Genomic DNA, 22,661 nt, shown 5'->3' on the forward strand with positions numbered 1-22,661 from the left:
TACATCAAAATGATCTTTGAGGAGAAGGTTTTTCCAAGACCAACAACTGCAATGATGAGGCCCACCCTGTGTAGTGAAATTTGACCAACTGCAAGTTTACAGAACTTGCAAAATACTTACCCCTGGCTGAAAAATACAAGATTTAAGTATTTACATGGCTGAAAGGACATTATCATTGTTTTTAGAGGCTAGCATGCAGCAATAAGATTAAAAAAAAAAATAGAAGCCTGATGCCGATCATCAAAGAACAATGAGAACAGGACATGAGAAGATCTGATCTGCTCTCCTCAAACTAACAGAAGTCTGCCCAGAGCACAGTGCTGACCTATGCTCTGTGCTGGTAAGAAGACAACCTGCACTCAATTTGCGGTCTACTGCTTCCTATCTAACATATGAAAGAAAAGCATTTGTGATAAAAGGAGAGAAAAAAACAAAACCACTGTATCACCTACTTTATATTACTTACTAGTATTTCTTCCAACCACCTCAAGCAGTGGTACTTATTGTTTTAAGCACATTTGCTCTACTGCATCTCATCACAGCCACAAGGTCAACTGGCATACCAGGCATCTCCAGAGTCTGCTCACGGGCTGGAGGCTCATAAAGGACTGTGCCCCTGCTACATCTTACTGAGGATAAGCCTAGTTTATATGATACTGAGGAAAAATATAACTTAACTCTTCCAAACATTCATTGCGGAACTCCTCCTGGACCACAGGTAGCATGCTAAGTTATGATTCCAAGACTACAACTCCATAAACACTGACTATCATACAAAAAAAACTGCCTTAACTATTTAAGTACTCAAGTACTTTTAATACTATTTAAGTATTTTAAGTTTAAATCATTCTCTCTCTTTTTTCTTCGCTACGAAAAAACACTAAAAATTCATTGTTTACTAAGATCAGACTGTATTAAAAATAGGATTACTCTTCTATGATAACTGTCAGGGCAGTCTGGATAAGTACAAACATAAATTTGCACATAAAGCTGTTTTTAACCCCACAGGATACAAACTTTTTACCTACTACTCTGTTTCACCAATTCTATATTGCAGTCATGCTGAAGTTCTGAACTGACAGCAAGACTCACACAAGTGAATCTACCCCATGTCCCACATGACAACTGTCACATATGCAAGAAGACATATGCATAAACAACATATGCAAGAAGCAAGACACTTTGCAATAACTCATTTTAAGAAACACTTTTAACACAGGTTGTATGGTTTTCCCCATGAAAAAAAAAAAAAAAAAAAAAAAAGAAAAAACTGCAAGTAATCAAGTTTATTGTCACTGAAGGCTTCTGAGTAATTATTTATGGATCGCCATGTGACAGTCATCAATCCTCATCCAATGTTTGGACTAAAAACTATAATTCACTGATGCCAACAGAACTTCACTGATTTACACCACAGAATAATTTTAGGGGTTTTTATTTTAGTATGAAACATTGCATACCCTTTGGAAACATTCAAATACACGTAACACCTTGCTGTAACAGAGTGCAAAGGGTAACTGTGCCCAGCCACAGTAACTTTTATGTCACACTTTCACACTATGAAAATACTTTTTCTAAAATTTAAACCACCATGATAGACAGAAGAAAATATCCCTGCAATTTCATACTTGTTCACTTCCTGATTTAGGAAATAAGCTTTGGGAAATATATGCTGCAGAGTAAAGGGAGTGGGTGGTGAACAATAAAAGCAAAATAAATCCTCTGAATGACTGCGACCTAATTTGAGATATTATTAGTGAAACAAACTTCAGAGGTCACCCAGCTGCTTTCTCACCAGCAGCCTGCTTGAGCACTGTGAGATGGGAAAGGTGGAGAGCAGCACTGCTCTGTGGAGAAGCATGCACCTCTCCCCCAGGCCTGGCAGCTTCCACTTCTGCCATGGCATTTCAATGCAGCAGGAACAGAGCAATATCCCACTGTAATATCCCATAAATGAACTTCCAGCTTCATTTCAAAGAAAAGTATCAGCAGTAGTTCATTAAATGGTATAGTTTACAGAGACTGGACTTCAGTTAAAGCAAACAAAACAACTCCAAACACACATAACAATTGTATAATCTACTTGATAAAATCTAGACAGATCACACAGTTCTGCAACATTACTACCTCAAGCAGCCAATTAATTCAGGGCATTCAGATCTAGAGCTTATTTCTTCTTTCCATATTGGTAAGAAACACTTTTTAGATTGTGAACCCTGTTCTGCATTGGGGTGACAGGGTTTTGGTGGTTTTTGTTTGTTCGGGTTTTTGGGGTATTGTTTGGATTTGGTTGGAGGGGGTTTTTTTGGAAGGGAAATGTCTGTGGTTTGGTTTTGGGGTAGGGGGTAGTGTTTTCAGTTTTTTTAAAACTTTTCACTTCAATATGCTCAAAAAACAATTTTCCTTTCTCTTCCCTCTAGTTATATCAAATGCATTTTAAAACTCTGCAGGACTGCCCACGTCGTAAAACTTTTCTTATTTTTTCTTGATTCCCATGAAGCATGGGAAACAATTGTCATATTGCATTTGACTGGACAGGTGAACTCCTACACATATGTAAGCAAACTACATGAAACAGTTTGGCATCTGTAAAATTAAAAGTTTAAGAGAATGTATCATGTTTCCTCTGTTTTCTCAAATGCAACATAAGATACTTTTAACCTGTCATATTAACTAGATTACTTGAAAAACCCAGGCATCATCAATCAGGTTTTGCACCATTAACAAAAGCACTATAACCATATCCATGAACAAACCAAAACCAAACCATACACCACATAGCAGTGTATTGTCCTAATTAAGAAGCTTCAGTACAGATGTGACATACAAAGGACCTCTATGCATAGCAGAAAAAAATTCTGAATCACCTGTCTCTAGTAACTGTACTCAAACTGCAATTTCATAAGGAGTGCTTACCTTCTCCTTAGATCAAATAAAAATTAAACAAATTTTCTTCAGTGACTGGCTGAATGCTATATGAGAAATACAGCTAATATCCAGAGTAACTTTAAAGTAGTACTACAACTGCATACACTATTTAAAAACCTTTAGTAAGTGGATTCTATTTTAAAACATTTTCATTCTGAATCCAAGCAATTTTACTTGTGTTTTTTCCTCCCTCCAGTTCTACAGCAAGATAGTGAATTAGAATTATATCTATCCATATTAAGAACTGAATAGCATCCTGTGATTTATTTAATCCTGTATATAAAAAAAATAACAGCCTCCCTCTCAGACTATAAAATCATATTCATAATCAAGTATTTTGAAATAGCCAAGACACTCAGTCTTTTTTAAAGCAGGAAAATAAATCAGCTTCATATTTATTAACAACTTAGTTTGTCTTGGCATATCTCCCCCTTCCTGTATGTGATATTTACCTTTTTGTGCAATTCATTAAACAAAACCCCCCAAAGCATAAGACTCTAAAGAGAACAAGCTAAAGTACTCAAAGTATTAAAAAAAGCAATTATATAGTCAAACCATGCTTTGTATGCTTACTAACTCTAGAAAACTCCTTAGTAAATAGCAGCATTTCTAACAGCTCATCCTCAGTAAGACTGGGGGATGGGGAGAAAAGATCAACTGGAGCCTGTCTGTTCTCCTCTTATACTAAATTACATAATCATCTTGTATGTAAGGATAAGCAAACAACAAACCTGATCGCTCCATGCACAGTACAGGTTACATATGAAACTCCAGTTGTGATTGATCACGCAGTCCAAAATCCTGAACTGGGCCATTGCTGTAGTGCAGAGTGCTGCTGTGCTCTGACTCAGCTTTTGTCCGGGTGATCCTCGAGGATATGAGAGCTATGCAGCAATGACATTCAGGAACAAGGACTTTCCTTCCTGTTCAGTCTCCCTTCCCACCCCAACTATGTGTCAAGTCAACATGATAAACTGACAGAACTGCATAGCATTCTTCAAAATAATACTTCTGAAGCTGACAAATTATGCATTCTTGGGAATATATGGGAAATAAGAACATCCTAAGAAACCAAACTACAACAAACAAAGGCTCTCTCAAACTGTGCTTGCTCTTTTCCCTACCTCCTTCATTTCTATTTCTGCTGAAATCACTCTAAATATAAACAATTTACTGTCATAATTCATATCATATGAATCTTAAAACTTCCTTAGGCACAGTTGTGATGATGGCTCCCCATATTGTGCGTAATATTCAAAAGCTTAGGATGCCTCTTTTAAAACAGCACAATACAAGCAACTTCTCAAAATTAGGGGAACATCACAGTGTTCATAAAAACTATATACATTTATCGACTTGGTATTCCTAAACAGCAGACTTCTCTTTAAATCTGTAAAATTACTGTTAGCATTGCAGAGAAATGCTGGCAGCCTTCTGTAATGAAGGATGACAATCCTATAGGTCAGGGCTCCAACACCAGAGGGATTCTGAGAAATTAAGAAATACTAGAAAAGTTCTTTCCTTCCTTCATTATTCCTTTTTTGCAATCTGCAAACAACAATCCCATTTTAGCATGAACATCACTTACTGTATCTTGACTGTTTATCTAATATTCCCATTCCAAAGCAAGACTCAGAAATACAGGAAATGTGTTTCTGCAGAAACATACACATTTTATCTGGTGACTACATGAGCTATTAGATTAGTCACAGAATCAACTTAGAATAACCTGCTGTTTAAGTTACAGAATTATCTAACAACATCTAGGAGATGCAAGAGACAGAAAACTGTCTTGGAAAAAGATGGAGGAAAGGCTATAGGAACAAGTGGCCAATTCACCCTTTGGTTCAATAATGGCCAATGACTGAAAATACTTCAAATGTCAAAAAAAATGTGTGCTATAAAAACGTCTGGAAATAAAACAAATTCGTACATGAGAGTCAAACAAATGTGTGGCAGAAGAGCAGTTCTAACTTTGAGACAGTTATACAAATAAGGCCTCATTTGTTTTAACCAAATAAAAAAATCTCGTTCCAACTTCTCATCTGAAGGACCCTGGAAATTAGTACCAGAGTCCAAGCCAACCTCTTCCCTTCTTGCCAATGTGAACAGTCAGAAAACTTCCAAGACCCTGTTGTGTACAAAAAAAAAATCTATTCTGGTTCATTTTAAGATATGTATGACAGGAGATTCTCTATTATCTTTACAATACCTACTTGTGCAAAAGGGAGAGCAGCAGTACTAGTGTAACACAGCACAAAACATACGTGTTCTCAGGTAAAAAAAAGAAATAAAACAATAACATCTCAAGTTACATGGTCTGAAATGAAGCAGGCAGGGCTGACATGACATGTGGCTAGAAGAAATGTCCTGCTTAGCAACTATTACTAGGTGGAACAGATATACTTCCTCACAAGAGACACCATTAACTATCCAAGCTTGAGAAATCTTGGAGAGGATGTCTGGGAAGGTTTCACGGAGCAGGGGGGTACTGCAGAGATGCAGAGCAGACTGAGGCAGTGAAGTCCCCAGGACAGCATTGCTGGAACGAGGAAGGACCTGGCACCCTGCAGGACTGGCAGCAGGGATGCTGGCAGAGCATGAGGGGCAGCCTACACATGGCTGGAAAGACAGCCAGCTGCACATTTGTTGGACTGTGGAAAAATGCTGTCACCAACTAAATAAGGCAGAGGGAAGAGGGAAAGTAGATCTGGAAAATTAAGAGGAGACTGCTGCGCTATACTAAAATCAACATCAACCAAGTTCCTCTTATACAGTATTATAGTACCATTTTGAAGTGATTGGTTTTACTATCAATTATACACTTTTAGATTCATCAAGTATCACTCCATATTTATTCCCTATGAAGCATTCAACCTCCTAATAAAGTATTCAACATATTATATTAGAAATCTCCTACCACACACTATATTTTTTAAATAACAGCAGTTACAATTCAGAATCAAATTTTTGTAACTCCTTCCATAAAGTCAGCAGCCATTATTTACCTGTTACTTTCCATTTATTTTCAAATCTGTTTCAAGGAAATCCTAAACCCATAATTTATGTCCTACAATCTGAACGCTGCTTATACACCACAGCAGTTTATGCAAAAATGTAATCCTAAATACTAAACTAAATACTGCAGATAAAAACATAAATACCAATATAGAGCAGTAGGAGAACATTTTCAGAAACAGTCTGTCTTGGCCTGTCAGCTGCTGCCAAAGGTTAGTACCAAAATGCTTGTAAATTCCAATAGGCACAAGAGTGAGCTGAGGACAGAAGTTGTTTCAAGCTTGAGTCTTTACTGAGGTGCCTCAGGTAAAAGGAGTTCACAAACTGCAGCAAGAGCAGCACCTTCAATAGTAAAGTGCAGTTATTGCTTAAAATGGACTGTCTCAAAGCTATTCCCCAAGTCAGTCTTTATACTTGTAAACTTGAATCTGCTGTTACTGAAAACTGTTCCTGATCAACATCAACCAGCTTGACAACTGCCCTCATTTACACGAGAAATCTCCTTCCTGGCATGATGTTAAATCAAATTCTACTAGTTCAGCACTCCCCTGTTCTAACTTTATTTTCTTTACTGGTAACATGTTTTTTGGGAGATCATTTTTACTCCTCCTAAGCATAATTACTCTGTATGAAATTTCCTTAAAAGAGGCATAAAATCAAGAGAGGGCTTCCCTTTTTGCCAACAACATTCAATTTACCAATGCCTTTCTTCAAAACTTTTAATGCACAAGCAAAACTGAGATAATTTTTGTTGTAAATGTTAAACTTTTAAAAAGTTTTGTTCAAAAAGCAAAAGCAAAGCCTACACACTGAATTGTCAATTTGGAGGTTAGCAGAGCATTTAAAGATGCACCCACGGCACAACTAGGGAATGACAGATGACATATAGCAACATTAGCAGGCACCAAAGGACTCTCTGTCCAGGGACTATTTGAGTCCAGCACCCAATTGCCCAGAGAGCTCCTTATCATACACTGAGTTTTGACTGAAAAATAGATGATGACATCCACATTTTGAAGTCCTATTGCTGGTCAGCTTCCTATCTCTTTAAATAATGAAGGGATCACTTAGAATTCTGAGAACACAATGAAGCTGAACCTCAATTATGCAATTTATTAAATAAAAAAATCAAGAGCCAATCCTCACATCTGTTGCCAGTGTTCTCTCTTGCTGTTAAAAACCAGGTTTAAGATCTCAATATTTTGAGGCAACCAAACTAAAAACAGCTCAGAAACAACTTCCTCTTCAGAGCTCTCCATCTTTATATGCAGATTCTAGAAAGTTAAAAAGGAGCAGCAGGAAAGAGGCATAATTTCCCTAAAACTGTCACCCTCAAGTATCTAGACTTCTCTAAAAATTGCAGTGAGCTCTCTGAAACAGAAGCAGCTCATACTCACAAAAAGGAAGGGTTTCCATTTCCCTAAATCTGCAGATACTTTTTCTACATGAGTAAACATGCAAACCATACACAAGGGTCAGCACATCGACAGCACACAGTGAGGTGTGTACCAGAATGTTCAGAGTTTCCAACAATTATTTGAAAGGGTAAATGCTTTATCAACAAAGTGTAGACTGACAATGATGGTGGTGAAGCTCTGGTGGAAATCTGGGGGTTTTTTAGCAAATGAAATTGATTAAGTGCACAAGAACAAAAAAGGAAAAATGTGTCTGAAGAAAAGGTGTTTTCATTGCTTAGGTCAAAGACTGACAAGGAAAAAAGTTCCTCCAAACCAAGTCAACAGCAGGAAGAGGCTGAAATATGATTCCATTCTGAGTTCTTTCCTATCATTGAATTTGTTACAAAAACCTATGAACATTAAAAAAAAAAAAAAGGAAGAAACAATAATTACAAAAACCATCTCTCTCCGTAGTGGAAAAAAATATATCTGGAGTGTTTCCTTCCCTCTAACAACTCCTTTTTAAGATATAACACAGTTCATAGAAATAGAAACACAAGAGAACCTCAGCGGGGGGGAAATGGTGGCACAGCATCATTTCAGGCTGTTTAGTACATGCAGTACCAGTCTGCTACAATTCTTCTGGTATTTTAGTCCAAAACTGAGAAACTAAGGGAGTACACAAGACACATCACTTTTCCTTCCGAAACTAAGGGCAAAAGAAAATAATTGATATTAGAATAACTGCCATTTTTCTTCTGCATAAATGCAACTTGTATTTTATCAATGTATGAGCTCATTAGATGAATTCAATTATGTATTTCATAAACACATCATTCCATCACCCTGCGAACAAATTCACAATATCTAAATCATATAAAGAGAATTGTTCTAGCAATTGTTTTAAAAACTCATGCAGCGAGGCTCACTTTGGCTGCCTAATTCTTCAAAAATTCTCCCGCATCCACTCTCAAGACAACTTCACCATCAGGTTTGCTTCCATGAAGGACACGTAATAGCAGGATTGATCTGTCAAAAGTGTCAGTTTGAGTCCAACACAGAAAAGTTCTTTTCTCTTGAGCAATCAGTTCAGTCCACCAGTTAAGCTTAAGTAGTGCCCACTTCCTTGGATTTTAGCCATAGTTATTTTCAGTAGACTAGTTCCGTGTTTCCTTTCTTTAACCAACTTCTAGCATTTCCTTTTCTTTATCTGACCTATTCAGACACAGATCTCTCTGTTTCAGAGAACAACCAACATCCAAACAAAACTTGACTTTTTACTAGCTTTAGCTATAGGAAAGTATCACTTTGCATATTATCCCATAAAAATATATCCAGTATACTGCATATAAAACAGGATCTGATTCCTTAAACTGCACTCTAATAAGGCAGCTGGCAACCTTTAGAAACTGGAAGCAAGCTTCTAACACTGTTCAATTTAAGAAATGGACAGCCAAGTGGGTACTCAGTAAGCAATAAAAGGCATGTGTGTTCTTATGCAAAGTATACTTCTGTCAAACTATTAAGCACTTGGTAACACTTACAGTGTCAATGAGATCAAATTCCTGAGAACCTGTAAGTTTACTGAAACTATCATCACTGCTACCTACAAGCCCAATGTATCCCAAGAACAAATCATTTGCTTTCCACCTGCAAGTCCCTGGATGGCAAATGTGCTGCTCCTGTGGAAATCCCTGTTTGCCTAATCCAGTGTCCACACAACTATACTAGTATTGTTTCAGTGTCCACTTGCTCTCACTATCTTTAGTTTTTTATGTTGTTAGAGGATGAAAACAGCAAAATCTAGCAAAATTTTTACAAAAGTCTATTTGTTAAATGCATTTTAAAACACATTAGTACTATTCATTTGGTTATTTTACATCATCTCCAGTCTAAGACAAAATACAACATGACTTAATTTGAAATCTCTCTACACGTAATTTTTCCAAGCAAAACACGGAAAAAAATACTGCAATGCTTATTCCCTTCTGATTCCAGCACAATGCCAGAACCAAATTACTTGCCTGCTTAAGACCGAGCTCCAGAATCCTAAAATTTCCATTGTAATTAAATAGAGTCCCTATATACATTAATGTCTATAGAAACACATAGGACAATACAGAGCTAGCTCTGGCAATCACAGAAAAAAATCCTTTCAATTTATCAGGATATTTATTTAGCCAGCAAATCTATTATAACACAATTAAGTCTTCTCAATAATCTAGCAATCTCTAAATACAAGGCTAGGATAAAGCTAATCAGCAATTGTGAGCACACTGAAGCACCTTCACTTACAACCCAATACCCTCTTATTGAGACTAAGGGGCGTTCAGAAGGCTGAACTGTTTGTGTACAGAGAAGTGCCTTCCTGAAAGACAATCCCAGAAAGCAACACCATGTCATTCCAGACACAGTGCCAGCCTGATCAGAACACAGACATATTCCTGCTTTCTCTGCATTCAGACTAAGAAGAGAACCAGAATCAAAAATTCTTACTACTGGTAAACACAAGAACTATTGAAATATTAAGACCTCTTCAATAAAATCCTCCTATTTCTGTTAGAATAGTAGGTTCTCAGTACTCAACTACATAGTCTACTTCAAAGCACGACTCTGATATATAGAGAATAACAGCAGAACTGTCCTTCAACATTTTAAAGTCAACATAGCCTCACCTAACTGGCAACCAGAACAACTCTTCCTAAAGCCAGCTAAAATGAGAAACTAAAATTCTTCATTAAAATAAAATTACTACAGCACATGTGAAGCAACTCGTTTATCAGCTAACAAAATAATCACATTTACTTCCCTTGCCTTCCTCTTCCCTCAGCTGGAAGGTAGTGGAATAAGAAAGGGGCTATATCGAGCTCTCAAGTCAGAAAGATAAGCTCCAACTTCAGAAAGCAGAAGTCTAATCTCAACTATAATAAAAAATTTCCTAACATTTCTTTCACTTAACAAGTTTATTGACTGAACTGAGAAACCAAAAACAAACAAAGAAAATCAGTTTTGGCATACTGGAAAACATATTACATAGTATTATTGATCTTACTTTTCATAGACCATCTTTGTTTTGTTTTTCTTAACATACAGGGGTTTTTTTCCATGAATAAAAAAATATGTTTTTATTAAATGATAACATACCTTACAGATTGGCAATCTCTATAATTTTAAACTTTACCATCTGCACTATAAGAGTCAAAAACCTTCAAACTCAGCACTAGTTCTTCAAGGTGTTATACTTCAAAATGACAATGTGAGTTTCTTTTAGAATTGCTCTCCCAAAATTTATCAGTCATTGTGCATATGTCCTAAAAACCCAAGAAAAAAATACTTGTAAGTGAACATTACATTCCTTTATACTTCTCTATAGGTTTCCCAGCAAGCAAGAACCCTAAGCTCCAAAAGCAAACTTGTTTAAGGCTGCTGCACTCCAGCTGGTGAGGCCCATGATGCTGAATACCTTCCTTGGGCACTTCACCTCCACACCAAGAGAGACCTCAAAGAACCCTTCACAGGAGCCTTTCCGAAAGTCTTTTTCCTGTTCCCACTTGGGGTCTCAAATAGAAAGCTTGAGTATAACTCCAGCATTGTTAGTGCTATGCTACAGAGAAAGGTGCCATGGAGAAACATTATTTACACTGAATTCCTCAGTACAATCTACAACCCTTTGTCAGCACATTTTTTCCTGCAGATGCATGGGCAGGGGATGTATACTCTAAGACACTGGATTACTAATGAGAAATGTTCTTCACACCTGCACTTCTACTTCCCTTCTGTAGGACCAGCTAACATATGCTGCAAATAAAGCTACTCTGGATTAGGTTTTCAAATCTGTCAGGGAATTTGTTGATTGATTACAGGCAACATAATGCAGTACAGAGAAGCCCAAGCTACAGAACCCAGCAGAGAAACAAGTATCACCACTTGTCACTCCCAAGAGAAGAAGAGTTAAATAAAAACAGCTTGTTAACTAATACAGCTTGGTGACTTTCTCCTCTGACTGCCCCCAAATTTTGTTAACTTGCACAGAGCCAGGGGATTGTCTAGAACTTTGATGAAGCTTTCACTCCTCTGAATGAAGATGAGGTACCCCAAACAAGAAAATCAAACACCCGTTTCCTGTACATGAAGTTTACAAACAAAATTTTAGTTTAGATCCTGTAATCATGCTGCATTTTCAGAGGCTTAAACTCTGGTCTTTTTTTAAAAAACTCAAAGGTTATACTCTATAGTATCTAGTAATCTCTCTAGGCAATTTACTTAACTGGAAAAGATTCAAAATTTCAGATTTTCATTCAGTTTTTCCATAGTTTTTTCTATTAGGAACAAGTCTAGTTTTGCATGAACAATGTTATCAGAGCAGTCATGTGACACAATATGAAACTAACTTTCGTAACTTCCATTATTTTTTGTTTTATAAAATATGTAGACTTGATCGAAGCTCTTCCCCACAATTGCGCAAATTTCCATCTCTTCTCTAAAGTCTTCATTCATCCAAAGGTAGATTTACTTGGAAGAAAATACCGTTTAAAAGAAGTCAACAAATTTTCCAGGGAGCTCTGGAATTCTAAGAAGGCTTAAGGTTTATTTTAGAAACAAATTAAACATATCAACTTGCTACATGAGTAGCAGAACTGATTTCAGTCTCATACAGTTTCTAAGTACCCCTCATCATTTTTTGTGCTGTCAGATCCCCTGTAAGGGAAAAAATGGTGGGTTTTTTTGGCAGTCATACATGTGCTGACTAGCCACAACAGCTTCCCCATCTCCTTTCAGTGTGAGGCACTAACCAAGTCTTCCCTTCCATCTACCTCCTGAGGGGCTCTGAATTTCCAGGCACTTCATTATCTCAGGGACCTTCTCCTGACTTGAAATTTGACCAAAATTGGCCAGGGACATCAAGAGCAACTGCAGAGCAACTAATAGATGGGCAGACTGATGCCATGAACAAAAGAAATCAGATTTTAAAATTTTTACTTCGTCACTCCATTACACCACTTGTTTCTGACACTATATTTTGCCTGAAGAAAATGAGCCTTGCATTTTCACCTGTACTACCTTCTGCTACTTTAGCATGCAGTTATCCTACAGAAATGCAGACAATGTGATCTTTTCATCAAAAGTAAAAGAAGGAACTTGCAGAACCATAAGTTAGTGCTTTTACTACATTTCAATCTTATAACGCTTATACACATTCTTTAGGGAAAAAACCCCTGAAAATTATTAAATCAGCCATATTCTTGGCAAAAATTATGAGTACAGGTGGAACAATGAACTTTTTTTTCTGATCAACACACATTTTCCAAAATATTAAATTGTACTTTCCTCATTTTCTGAATGTCTGTAGAGCTAAAGATAATGTTTTTCCTAGGAAGCAAGAGTTCCGATTCACAAAATATAGGTAAAGTGCTGCACTTCTCTTTAAAGAGTATAGCTCCAGGTCTAAGCATCTAGTTAGGAAATTCCAAACAGTGAAATACAGACCAGGAAGATCCTAAAAGCATCATTATATTAAAGAAAGAAATACATCCCACTTATTTTTAAAGTTCAGACAATGGAATATATTTTCACATGCTATGTGGAAAGCACTATGTAAAATTACTGCAATGCATGTCTAAATGATCAAAGGTTCAGAGAAGCCAGGTGTCTGAATTTGTCTGTATGTAACAGGAAAATTACCTATGGCACAAAAGAGACTTGACACAATACTTAATAATTCTTTCATACAATAAAATTTAAAGCCTTTTTATTTCTTCACCACAGGATAAAAGAACTTTTATGACAAAAACACCATATGCAAAACACAACCATAGCACTGGCAAAGACCTGTTTTTTGTCAACTAGAAGCACTGCCCCATTACACTTACAGAGGAAGTCAATAGCTTCACCCTCTGGCCTCAACATTTCAATTACACTGTGAACCCAGGGTAATTTTTAGTGCTTACCACTAAAGGGAAATACACTGATTGCAAAAAACCACAGAACTCAACACATGTAGCTCTGTGGGGATGGTATCGAAGTAGATCTCAGTAATGATGTGTCGCTCAGAATTATGGTCTTAAACCTCACTATGCTGGTGGCACAATTCATCATTCCAAAATGCTTAGAAAAAAAAGTCAGGGTATCCTCTGAAAGGTTAAGATAATGTTTGCTTCCCTAAATGCAGGAAGCACCTTAAAAAACAGAAGTTTGCTCATATTAGTACATTACCATCAGCACAAAAAATCCAACTAAACAATAAGTAAGTTCCACTTTCCAAATGACCTCTCAAGTCTACATGACATTTCTAGAAGTGATAAGCTTGGCCAGCCTAACAACCCACTGCTTGCCCCTTCAGTGAACCACTTCAGCCAGAGACTGCTAAGAACGCCACCAGAAGTGCAGCCAGGCCTCAGAGGAGACTGGATAGAAACTTCCTAGGAACTAGAAGGAACAGATTTCTGAGAAACATCTTTACTCAATTTGTAACAGAAAATGAATTTTTAAAAAGCCTCATCTGAAGCCTAATTCTAGAAGCAAGGACTTACTCTGATTTAGTCAGTAGCAAATAGAGATACACTCCCTTAATTTCTAACCAAAATAAAATAATTTTGTTTTCCTTTCAGCTTTCTATATAGGAGAAAGCTGTGCAAAATGTCTCTTTTTTAGCTTACAACTATTTTGGGGTGGTTATTATTAATAAAAGGGTATAAGCGGAGCCACACCAAAACTCTGGCCTATAGGGTTCCATCCCACCAAGTTGAGAGCTACTCACAAGCCTATCTCCAACCCTGCACACAAACAGTCACACAACTAACATTATTTAGAAATCAGTAATAACATCCATAGATCTCACTAATAAATAAAGGCCAAGCAAGGTAGCTGTGATACAATGGCCTAAATCATCACCCCACCATTTTCTTCAGGTTTATTTATCACTCTTAAAAGCATTCTGATCTGAGATCCATCTTTTCTGCTCCTCATTCCCAAGATCTTGACAGAGAGATTTACTAAGTTAAAGCACAATGAAAAAAAAAATACAAAGGGTTTCCAAGAACTGAGTTTAAAACACAATCTCTGGAATTCCACAACATAAGGATAAAGTAAGAAGAACTCTAGAAAGCAAATTTGTACCTTCATTTTTTGAGTGCTGAACCTGAAAAAAGCTGTTAATACAGAACACACACAGACAAAACACTCCTAAAAAGTTAACCTGATTCCCATTTTCTTTATGGAAATTTCATCCTCCAAAGTTAGGCAATAAAGAGGAACAGTAAATTTGACCTAATCATCACCCTAGCAAAAATTCATGCTGGATGATGGAAAGCCATCTTTTGCAGTCACCTCATTAAAGCTCTTGAGACAGGCTTAAAACCAAGATCCATCATCTGTTTGGTTTTTTCCTTATCCCTAAAACATCTTTATCTCTAAAACAGACTAGTCCGAAATAACACAATTTTGCTGAGCTTTACTTTATACCAAAAATATAATCTTCATGAGGTGGTTATACAGATGTAACTCAGGAAGAAAAAAAAAAAAAAAAAACCTAAAGAAAAAAAAGCCCCACACCAGTGTTTTACATTGAAATTAATTCCAATTTATTTAAAGACATCTATGGGCACAGACAGGTGTCCTTTTCTTCACATAACAATATGAAGAAACATCTCATTTTTATTAGAAAGAATATGCCAGTGAGACTTTTTAAAATGTAGCAGGCCAGAAGGTTTCTTCCAGAAAAAGAGACAAACACACAGCCCTAAAGGCTGACACTGGAGATTGCTGATTAAAAGGCTGCTGAGGTTTTCACACAGTGAACAAGTCTCTAAAGAGGAAGGAAGGTTCCAGGACCTCTCATAAGCTATTCCAATGTTCACCCACCCTAAACAGTATTTTTTTTCTCCTTGTGTTCACCTGGAGCTTCCATTACCAGACCCATTTTCTCCTCCCTTCCCTTCCAAATGGCTGAAGGTCCCATCCAGCTGCCTGCTCAGCCCTCCCTGCTCCAGGCTGAGCAAAGCTGGTGTCAGTGTCCTCCTGTCCAGGCAGGCACTCCATGCCTTCCCTCTCTAGGAGGAGCACAAGGGCAAACAGACTGGGAATGACACCAACATGTTCAGAGATTATGGAGTACAAAAGTTTACAAACGCTGTGAACAGTATGGCCAACTATATATGCTACACACGCACAGCAACAATTACACCAGCAACACTATTCCTACTGATATCAATTTTTCCCCCTCACTCAAGGGTTTGAACAATGACCACCAGAGCTGCAAAATCAGCATGCAATATCCTGGCCTTTCCTAAGTCTTCTACTCATTAAAGAATAAAGTCTTGCCACACACTACATAATGGAAAGAAACGCCAGCAGCAGAGGAAGTAACAGTTCAACAGGAAGAGGAAAGGATGAGACGAGAGAGGGCATAAAGTGGTCCTCATTTTTAAGATGCATGGCAGGTGTGGCTGACAACATACAAAGGCACACAAAAACTTAACTGAACATGAATAATCTGTCACACATTAAAAACTTACCCCTACACTGAATACTAAGCACAAATTACATTAATGAAAACAGATGCCCTGTCTAAAAATGCTGGATAGAATAAAGGGTTAAAGATTCTGGTTTGTTTTCTTTTTTTTTAACTGAAAAATTCAGGGCTACAGTGCAGAACTAATTAAAAAGGCAAAAACTCCCACTCTAAAGATCCTAGTAAATATGGAATAAATTTACTAGCATTTAAAACCGCAAACAAACTTTTAATAACCAAAGACTGATACAAACAACCTGAGAAATTCAGGTGCACAAATCCGGGACAAGGTATATAAACCCACCTGAGCCAGTGTATTCCAACAGACTGAAAAACTGTACACCCACCAACACATTTTCTGTACATAAAAGAACACACCACACAAAATGTCACCAACAAGTTCAAGACAGTCTACATGCAAACTGTGAAATTAATGTGCCACTGAAACTTAATGAAATTACCGTTTCAAGAAAAGTGTACTATTTTAACAAGCAAGTCCTAAATCAATCATATCATATCAGGTACCAGACTTCTGTCACTACTCAGGGGAGTACTAATATTACAGCCAAAAAATCCTAGGAAAAAAGTTCTCAAAAACTACAACACTCAAAAAGAAATTAAAGAAAAACAAGCATAATCAAATGTGTGGAATAGAAGAAAATCAACATACTAGCAGAAACTAAGAAACAAGCAGGAGGTTTATTAGTAGAAAACTACATGTTGATTATTAACTATATAACAAAAGCACATAAATTAAATTCAAAGTTGCTTATATTCCAGCAGAAAGTCTGCCTTGTGACACCACAGCCTTCTTTCAGCCAACAGCACACGTCTTGATCCACAACAAAAATTTCACCTAACATCACATTAAGCTCACAGTATATCTTAGAAAAGCATTTTACCAGTCTTGTCCCAAGTGTGAGTACACACACTGTGACCCATCAATCACAAACTACTACATGCATGCCAAGCTCATCATTACATAAGTGACAGTAATTGGCCTGTGCAAAAATATTTGGCTCTCTTCTGGAGGCTTTTGCTTTCATTGTTTACTATGTCTGTAAAAGGACAATGTATTTCCTAACCTTGTCTTTCAAGTGAGAAATTATTTTTTAAAAAAAAATCATCATTCAGCAACTTCAGATCAAAATACAGAAATACAATGACCTGGGTGTGTTTGTATGAAACCTCATGTGTCAAACGAAGACAGGAGACCTGCACTCCACTAAGATCCAGCAAGACATGAAGACAGCACAACAGCACAATACTTTCAACCAGATTTCAAAAATGAAACTGACATCAACAATAACTAAAAATTACTTAGTTGCAGGAATGCAAACTCTTGCTTCAGTTTTATTTAACAGTCTTTTTCCAAAGCTCTTCACTGCTTTTCTTATCAAGTATATATCCTGGCTTTCAAATTATGTCATATGACAAAAGAGATTAATCCTCTAATGAAGCACCCTCTTCTCTGCATTTAATTCTCCTGTACAAGTTCCTGGCCAACAGCCTGTAAGGGCTTTACCTTGTACAAGACCAATTCAGAAGGTATTCACAAAAACATATGCAATAAAATATATTTTATTTTTAACAATTTCATTAACATCACAGCAGAACACAAGCAACCCAGTAAGTTTCCAGAATGTGCTAACAGTTCCCTTCTGACACAGATGATTGAGATTCCAAAAAGGAGCAAGCGATCTACTAAAACCTCATACTAACAGAAAAGGAAGAATTATTGGGAGCATGAAGTTCAGGGGCCACCGTGGCTACAGTGATTGTGAACAACGAAGTTCAGGACCCTGAGAGCAGAGAGCAAACATGTAACAGGCTCACAGCCCTGGACTTCCACAGAACAGGACTGCTCAGTGATCAGCTTGGAAGAGTTCCAAAGGAGGCTGTCCTGGAGAGGAGTCCAGGAGAGCTGGTTGATTTTCATGGATCTCCTCCTACAAGCTCAAGAACGGTCCTTACCAGCATGCAAAGAATCAAAGCATCAAGCAGGAGGCCTGCATGGATAAACAAGAAGATTCTGACTGAGCTTAGATAAAAGAGAGTGTACAAAGACCAAAAGCATGATCCAGGTGAGCATGCAGCGATAGGGGTTAGGAAAGCCAAAGCCCATTGGAAAGCTAAAATCACTTGGATTTCCATCTGGTATGGGACATGAAGGGCAACAAGAAAGACCTCCAAACATACAGAGGACAAGAAGGTAGATTTATCAAGAATAAAACATACTTAATCAGCCTGATGGCCATGTGTAAAGAGTTGCCTGGCTTGGTAGATGAGAGAAGAGTAGCAGGTATTTTTTTACCCTGACATCAGGAGGGTTTTTGACACTGTCACCTATTATGTTCTTATGGACAAATTCATCAAGTATGGGCCAGATAAAAATGAACAGTGAACTGAACTGGAAATTAAATGGGTTATGAACAATGGGAAGAGGTCCAGCTGGAGGCCAAGTATGAAATTACAAGATGTACAGAAACAAACTAAAATAGATAAAAACCCATATAAACATCATCACCACCACCCTAAATACTATTTGCACGACCAAACCCTGAAACACGTTGCCAGAAAAGCTGCTGAGTCTCCTTATTTTTGGTCAAAACCAGCCTGGACACTACCAGCCAGCCCCAGTTTACTGAACTGAATAAACTTCAGAAGTGCCTTCCAACCTCAATGATTCACTGATACTGTGAAAACTGGTTTTAAATCTGGGCCATATTTTTGGTAGTGAGAAAGCATTTTACAGCAGCTACACAAATTGGAGCTGCAGGCAAATCGGGTTCAGACTATTTTTGGTGAAGTGCTACATTTCAGCCCAAATCCCTAACATGCCCTACCTGCTCATGTCCAACACAATCTGCAATATCCCCTGCTAACATGCACATACGACTTTCAACCTAAGCACAAAAGCACATCCATTCCTTCCTGTCATTCTCATTTAATTTACTGAAACAATGCTATTCATGCAATTGTCATCATTTTCTAAAACTTCTGGCTTCAGCAACCACTTTCACAATTATAATACATTATAATTAAGGAATTATAATAAGTCTAATCATATGTGTATATGGAAAGCAGGAAGAAACAGAAGAATTCACCTCAATATCGCTCTCAGAGGGCCAAAAATTCTCAAGTCGTAGATCTAACACCAAACAGAGACTGCTGCAGGTACAGCAGTGGCTTCCAGGCTGCAGGTAAAACCCTGCAGTAGCTACAGAAAACAAAACCACACCAGGAAGATAAAATTCTCTTAAAACAGGCAAAGTCTGTTTATGCTGGAAGGAGGCACTAGAGAAAGTACAATGATACTTAGTCCACAACTTGCTATGAAAAGATGCTCAAGAATTTCTTTTAGTTATGCTTTATTTTTTTAGATTAAATTTACTTTTAATTCACAGCTTGTACTAATTTTACAACAAAGAGTATTATTTGCCTGGATTTGGAGACATACCTACAACATTTCCAAGTTGCAGACATCCAAAAAAGTAGGCCTCATTCTTCACAGATTTCCTTTAAAGAGACAAGCTTTCTCACCCTCTAAATTTGAGTAAGAATAAAGGAGTTGTATAAAAAGATAATCCGTTCCTGAAACAAATGTATTTACTTCCAAAGTGTTTAGCTTCAATATACAGTTATTTTTATATCCTTCATATTTTCACATTGTGACTTCATATGTAACAGCTTATGAGGTTTTCTATAGAATATATGGTCTTGCATTATACAAAGAACTAATATTTGTAGGCTTTTTGGTCTAGCAATTGAGGAAAATGTTAGTTGCTTGGGATATTTTTGCTTAAACCTGACACTGATCTCCCCAAAAGGAGGTTTGAAGAAAGTATACAATTCAAGTTATTTATTGATATTCCAGCACATAATAGAAAAAGCAGGCAACATGAAGAACAGAATAGGCACACCTGATTTTCAAAAGAATTAAAGGTTTTTTTCAAAAGCTCATTTATCAGAACCATTGATCCAAAGCCTGCTGAAGCCCAGAACCATCTCCAGCTGAAAGGACTTATACAGGCTCTCTATGAAATATGAATAAATGTTCAATTTTGCCTTACTTTACTATTTTAAATTAAACCAAATATTCTTTTTCATTGATTATTAAAAAACTTTTATTAACATAAAAAAAACAAGATGTCCTCCTATATATTTTTTAATCATTTCTGAAATCATCTAAACTAAATCTGCACTTAAGAATAAAAAATAGTCCGGACTTCAGTAATTTTAAACAATAAATACAATGGAACTTCTCAGAACTCACTGAAACTTAGAGTACAAATAAGTATAATGGAAAAGTAAAGCCTCTACTGCCACTTTGTAATAGCCACTTGTAAATAAGGTAACACAGAAAAACAGGCTTGTGAAATAATGTCCACATAGGCCAGAAAGGTTTTATTAAGCAGTAAGAATAAATTGGAAGATCCTTCTCTAGTGAGTCATTCTAAAATGCAACTAGTTATATTCCTTTCCCAAATGAGAAGTGTCTTTGCAATAAAGAAAACAAGTTCCACAAAAAACAACTGTGTCATGGGATAAAGAATACAGAGAAAGGACAAGCACTGTTCCTCATGCCTTGAAAAGGTAAGCAACACTCAGCTGAGGACATACTCCCATAATCCCAGCTTTCTCACAAAAGCAGGGAAGACTAGAGGCACTTTCCAAGGAATGAAAGCTCAAGGTATCTTGGGTCCTAAGCAGGAAAGAGAAATCTGCCAGACCAGATTATCCAAGTGGAAGAAGTTACCACAGCATTAACTGAATTTAAGGTCAAGTCACTCCCACAAATCCTGGTTTTAATCACACACATAATGCCATCCCCTTAACCCTTTTGGTAGTATTAATGATTTGAGATTTTTAAAAATCCAATAATTAAAAAACAAAAACAAACAAATCACCACCCACACAGCAACACACAACCAAAAATGTACCAAATAACCACAAACAAGCAAACAAAAACCACGCTAAAACATCATTATTTACTTTTTTTGGCACTATCCAAAGTAAGATGATTGTGGTATTTGTGCCTCACCTCCCTCACAGCAGACACAGAGCCTAACACAGAAAAAAAAATCTGTTTCTGAAATTCAGACTCCTATTGTGAACTGCAAAGAAGCTTACAGACAACCATTACATCACTTACTGATCCTGCACCATCCAAAATTTAAGACACTGAATGCTGGCCATGAAATATATAAAGGTTAACATGTTGAGGGAGTTGCAAGGGGAGATTCATTTGCCCAAATAAATTCACACCAGCATAGTATGAAAAACAGACATCACTGAATTCTTAACTGAATACAAGGTTTTTTCCTAAGTTTATCCAAGTCTCCGATTTAAATGAAACAAGGAAAAAATGATTCTCTGCAGACAAACTTACCAGTGAGGACTGTTTACCCTGAACATGCCTTGCTGAGTAACTGTCTAATATTACCACTGTCTCTACTCACTTGCACTAAAGAATTTAGTTTCCCAGTCGTGAATCACTGATTACCAGAGCAGTACTTAGCCACAGATGACTTTTAACATTTTAGATCTAGCTTTAAAAATAGTTTTTGGGGGTGGAAATTATTTGTCTTCTTACCCACAAAAGACAAAAACCCCACTCAACAAAACTATTTTTGTGGCCATCACATTTCCCAGTTGTTTAGGTAGAAGTTTACCTTTTTTTCCTTTCTTTCTGGGTAACTGATTTTCTGGACTGGTGAAGGGGAGAAGTTTCATTTCCCAGATGGAGCTGCTCCCTCCAGTCCTTTCTCAATCCATACATCCCAGTCCCACCCCTCTAGAGCTATGTAGCTTGCTGTGTAGCCTCTGAAAGTGCTATTCCCTTCCCCTAAGCTGTAGAAATGGAATGAAAGAGGAGTAACTATTCCACAGCAAACAGAAGTCCCAGCAGCATCATTCACCACAAAAGGAGAAAGCAGTTTTCCACAGGATCTAAGTAGTTTATTGAGTTTGCTGCTGCAGTAAGACCTGGAATTAAAAATTAAGTCTGCAATGTAATGCAGTCCACTAAAAAGGTGGCACAGAAAACTATTCTATAGACAAAATAAAGCACTTGCCTGACCGCAAACAAGTAGAAAAGAAATGAAAGTATGACAGTACATGTAACTTGTGTGTACAATCCCCAATCGCCTTGACGTCTCCTTCATTTGGGAGAAGGGATGGAAAAGAGATGGAGTGAACACAAAAACAGGCAATGGTGCATTTCATTTTAGCTTACTAAAACTGGAAAACATTAGACCCATATGATGCAACAACTTTAACAAAAGCAAGTAAAACCAAAGACGGGAATTTGGTATCTTCAAGAAGCAAAAACAGGCCCATTCTTGAATATTTTAAAAACTCCATTTCCTGTTGCTGATCACCAACAGCTGCCTTGTTTCATCAGGCTTGGTACAGAACCTCCTGAAAGCAGAAGGAATCCTGATCAGCTATTATGTAATCAGCACTCCATCTAGCCCAGCTCTATCAGTGACCAAAGGCAGATAGCTGTGAATAATTAGGAAAGAGCACAGAAACAAGCATCACTAGACTATACTCCTAGCTTTAATTAGTCATAAATCCATAATTCATTTCACTACAAGGGTACTGAGTAACTCTAAAAGTATTGCTCTCTCAAAAATATATTCAGGTTACACACACACTTTTAGCTTCCAAAATATTAAGGTGCACAGTAACAAGTTTAATTAAATTTTATGCAAAGGACCATCTCCTTTTGCTTGTTGTCAGTCCACCATGCTCATCTGACACCTCCAAGTTTTTGGAGTAGATAGTAAAGAGATGATCCATAG

General features: G+C 37.2%; 1 protein-coding gene across 4 annotated transcripts in view; it reads right to left on the reverse strand.

Moving 5' to 3' along the window:
• ARHGAP21 (Rho GTPase activating protein 21) overlaps positions 1-22,661 on the reverse strand; it is a 110,602-nt gene that overhangs the window by 77,157 nt on the left and 10,784 nt on the right. Inside the window, exon 1 of one of the 4 annotated variants that reach the window (XM_056483265.1) lies at positions 3,660-3,793. The exons of the other annotated variants lie outside the window; for them this stretch is intronic. Within the exon in view, the coding sequence (XP_056339240.1) occupies positions 3,660-3,743 (84 nt within the window). The 5' untranslated portion in view covers positions 3,744-3,793. Of the gene's footprint in view, positions 1-3,659; positions 3,794-22,661 lie in introns of those variants that run through there. 4 annotated transcript variants of the gene reach the window in all.

The sequence above is a fragment of the Oenanthe melanoleuca genome, chromosome 2, assembly GCF_029582105.1.
Source record: "Oenanthe melanoleuca isolate GR-GAL-2019-014 chromosome 2, OMel1.0, whole genome shotgun sequence".
Lineage (NCBI taxonomy): Eukaryota > Metazoa > Chordata > Aves > Passeriformes > Muscicapidae > Oenanthe > Oenanthe melanoleuca.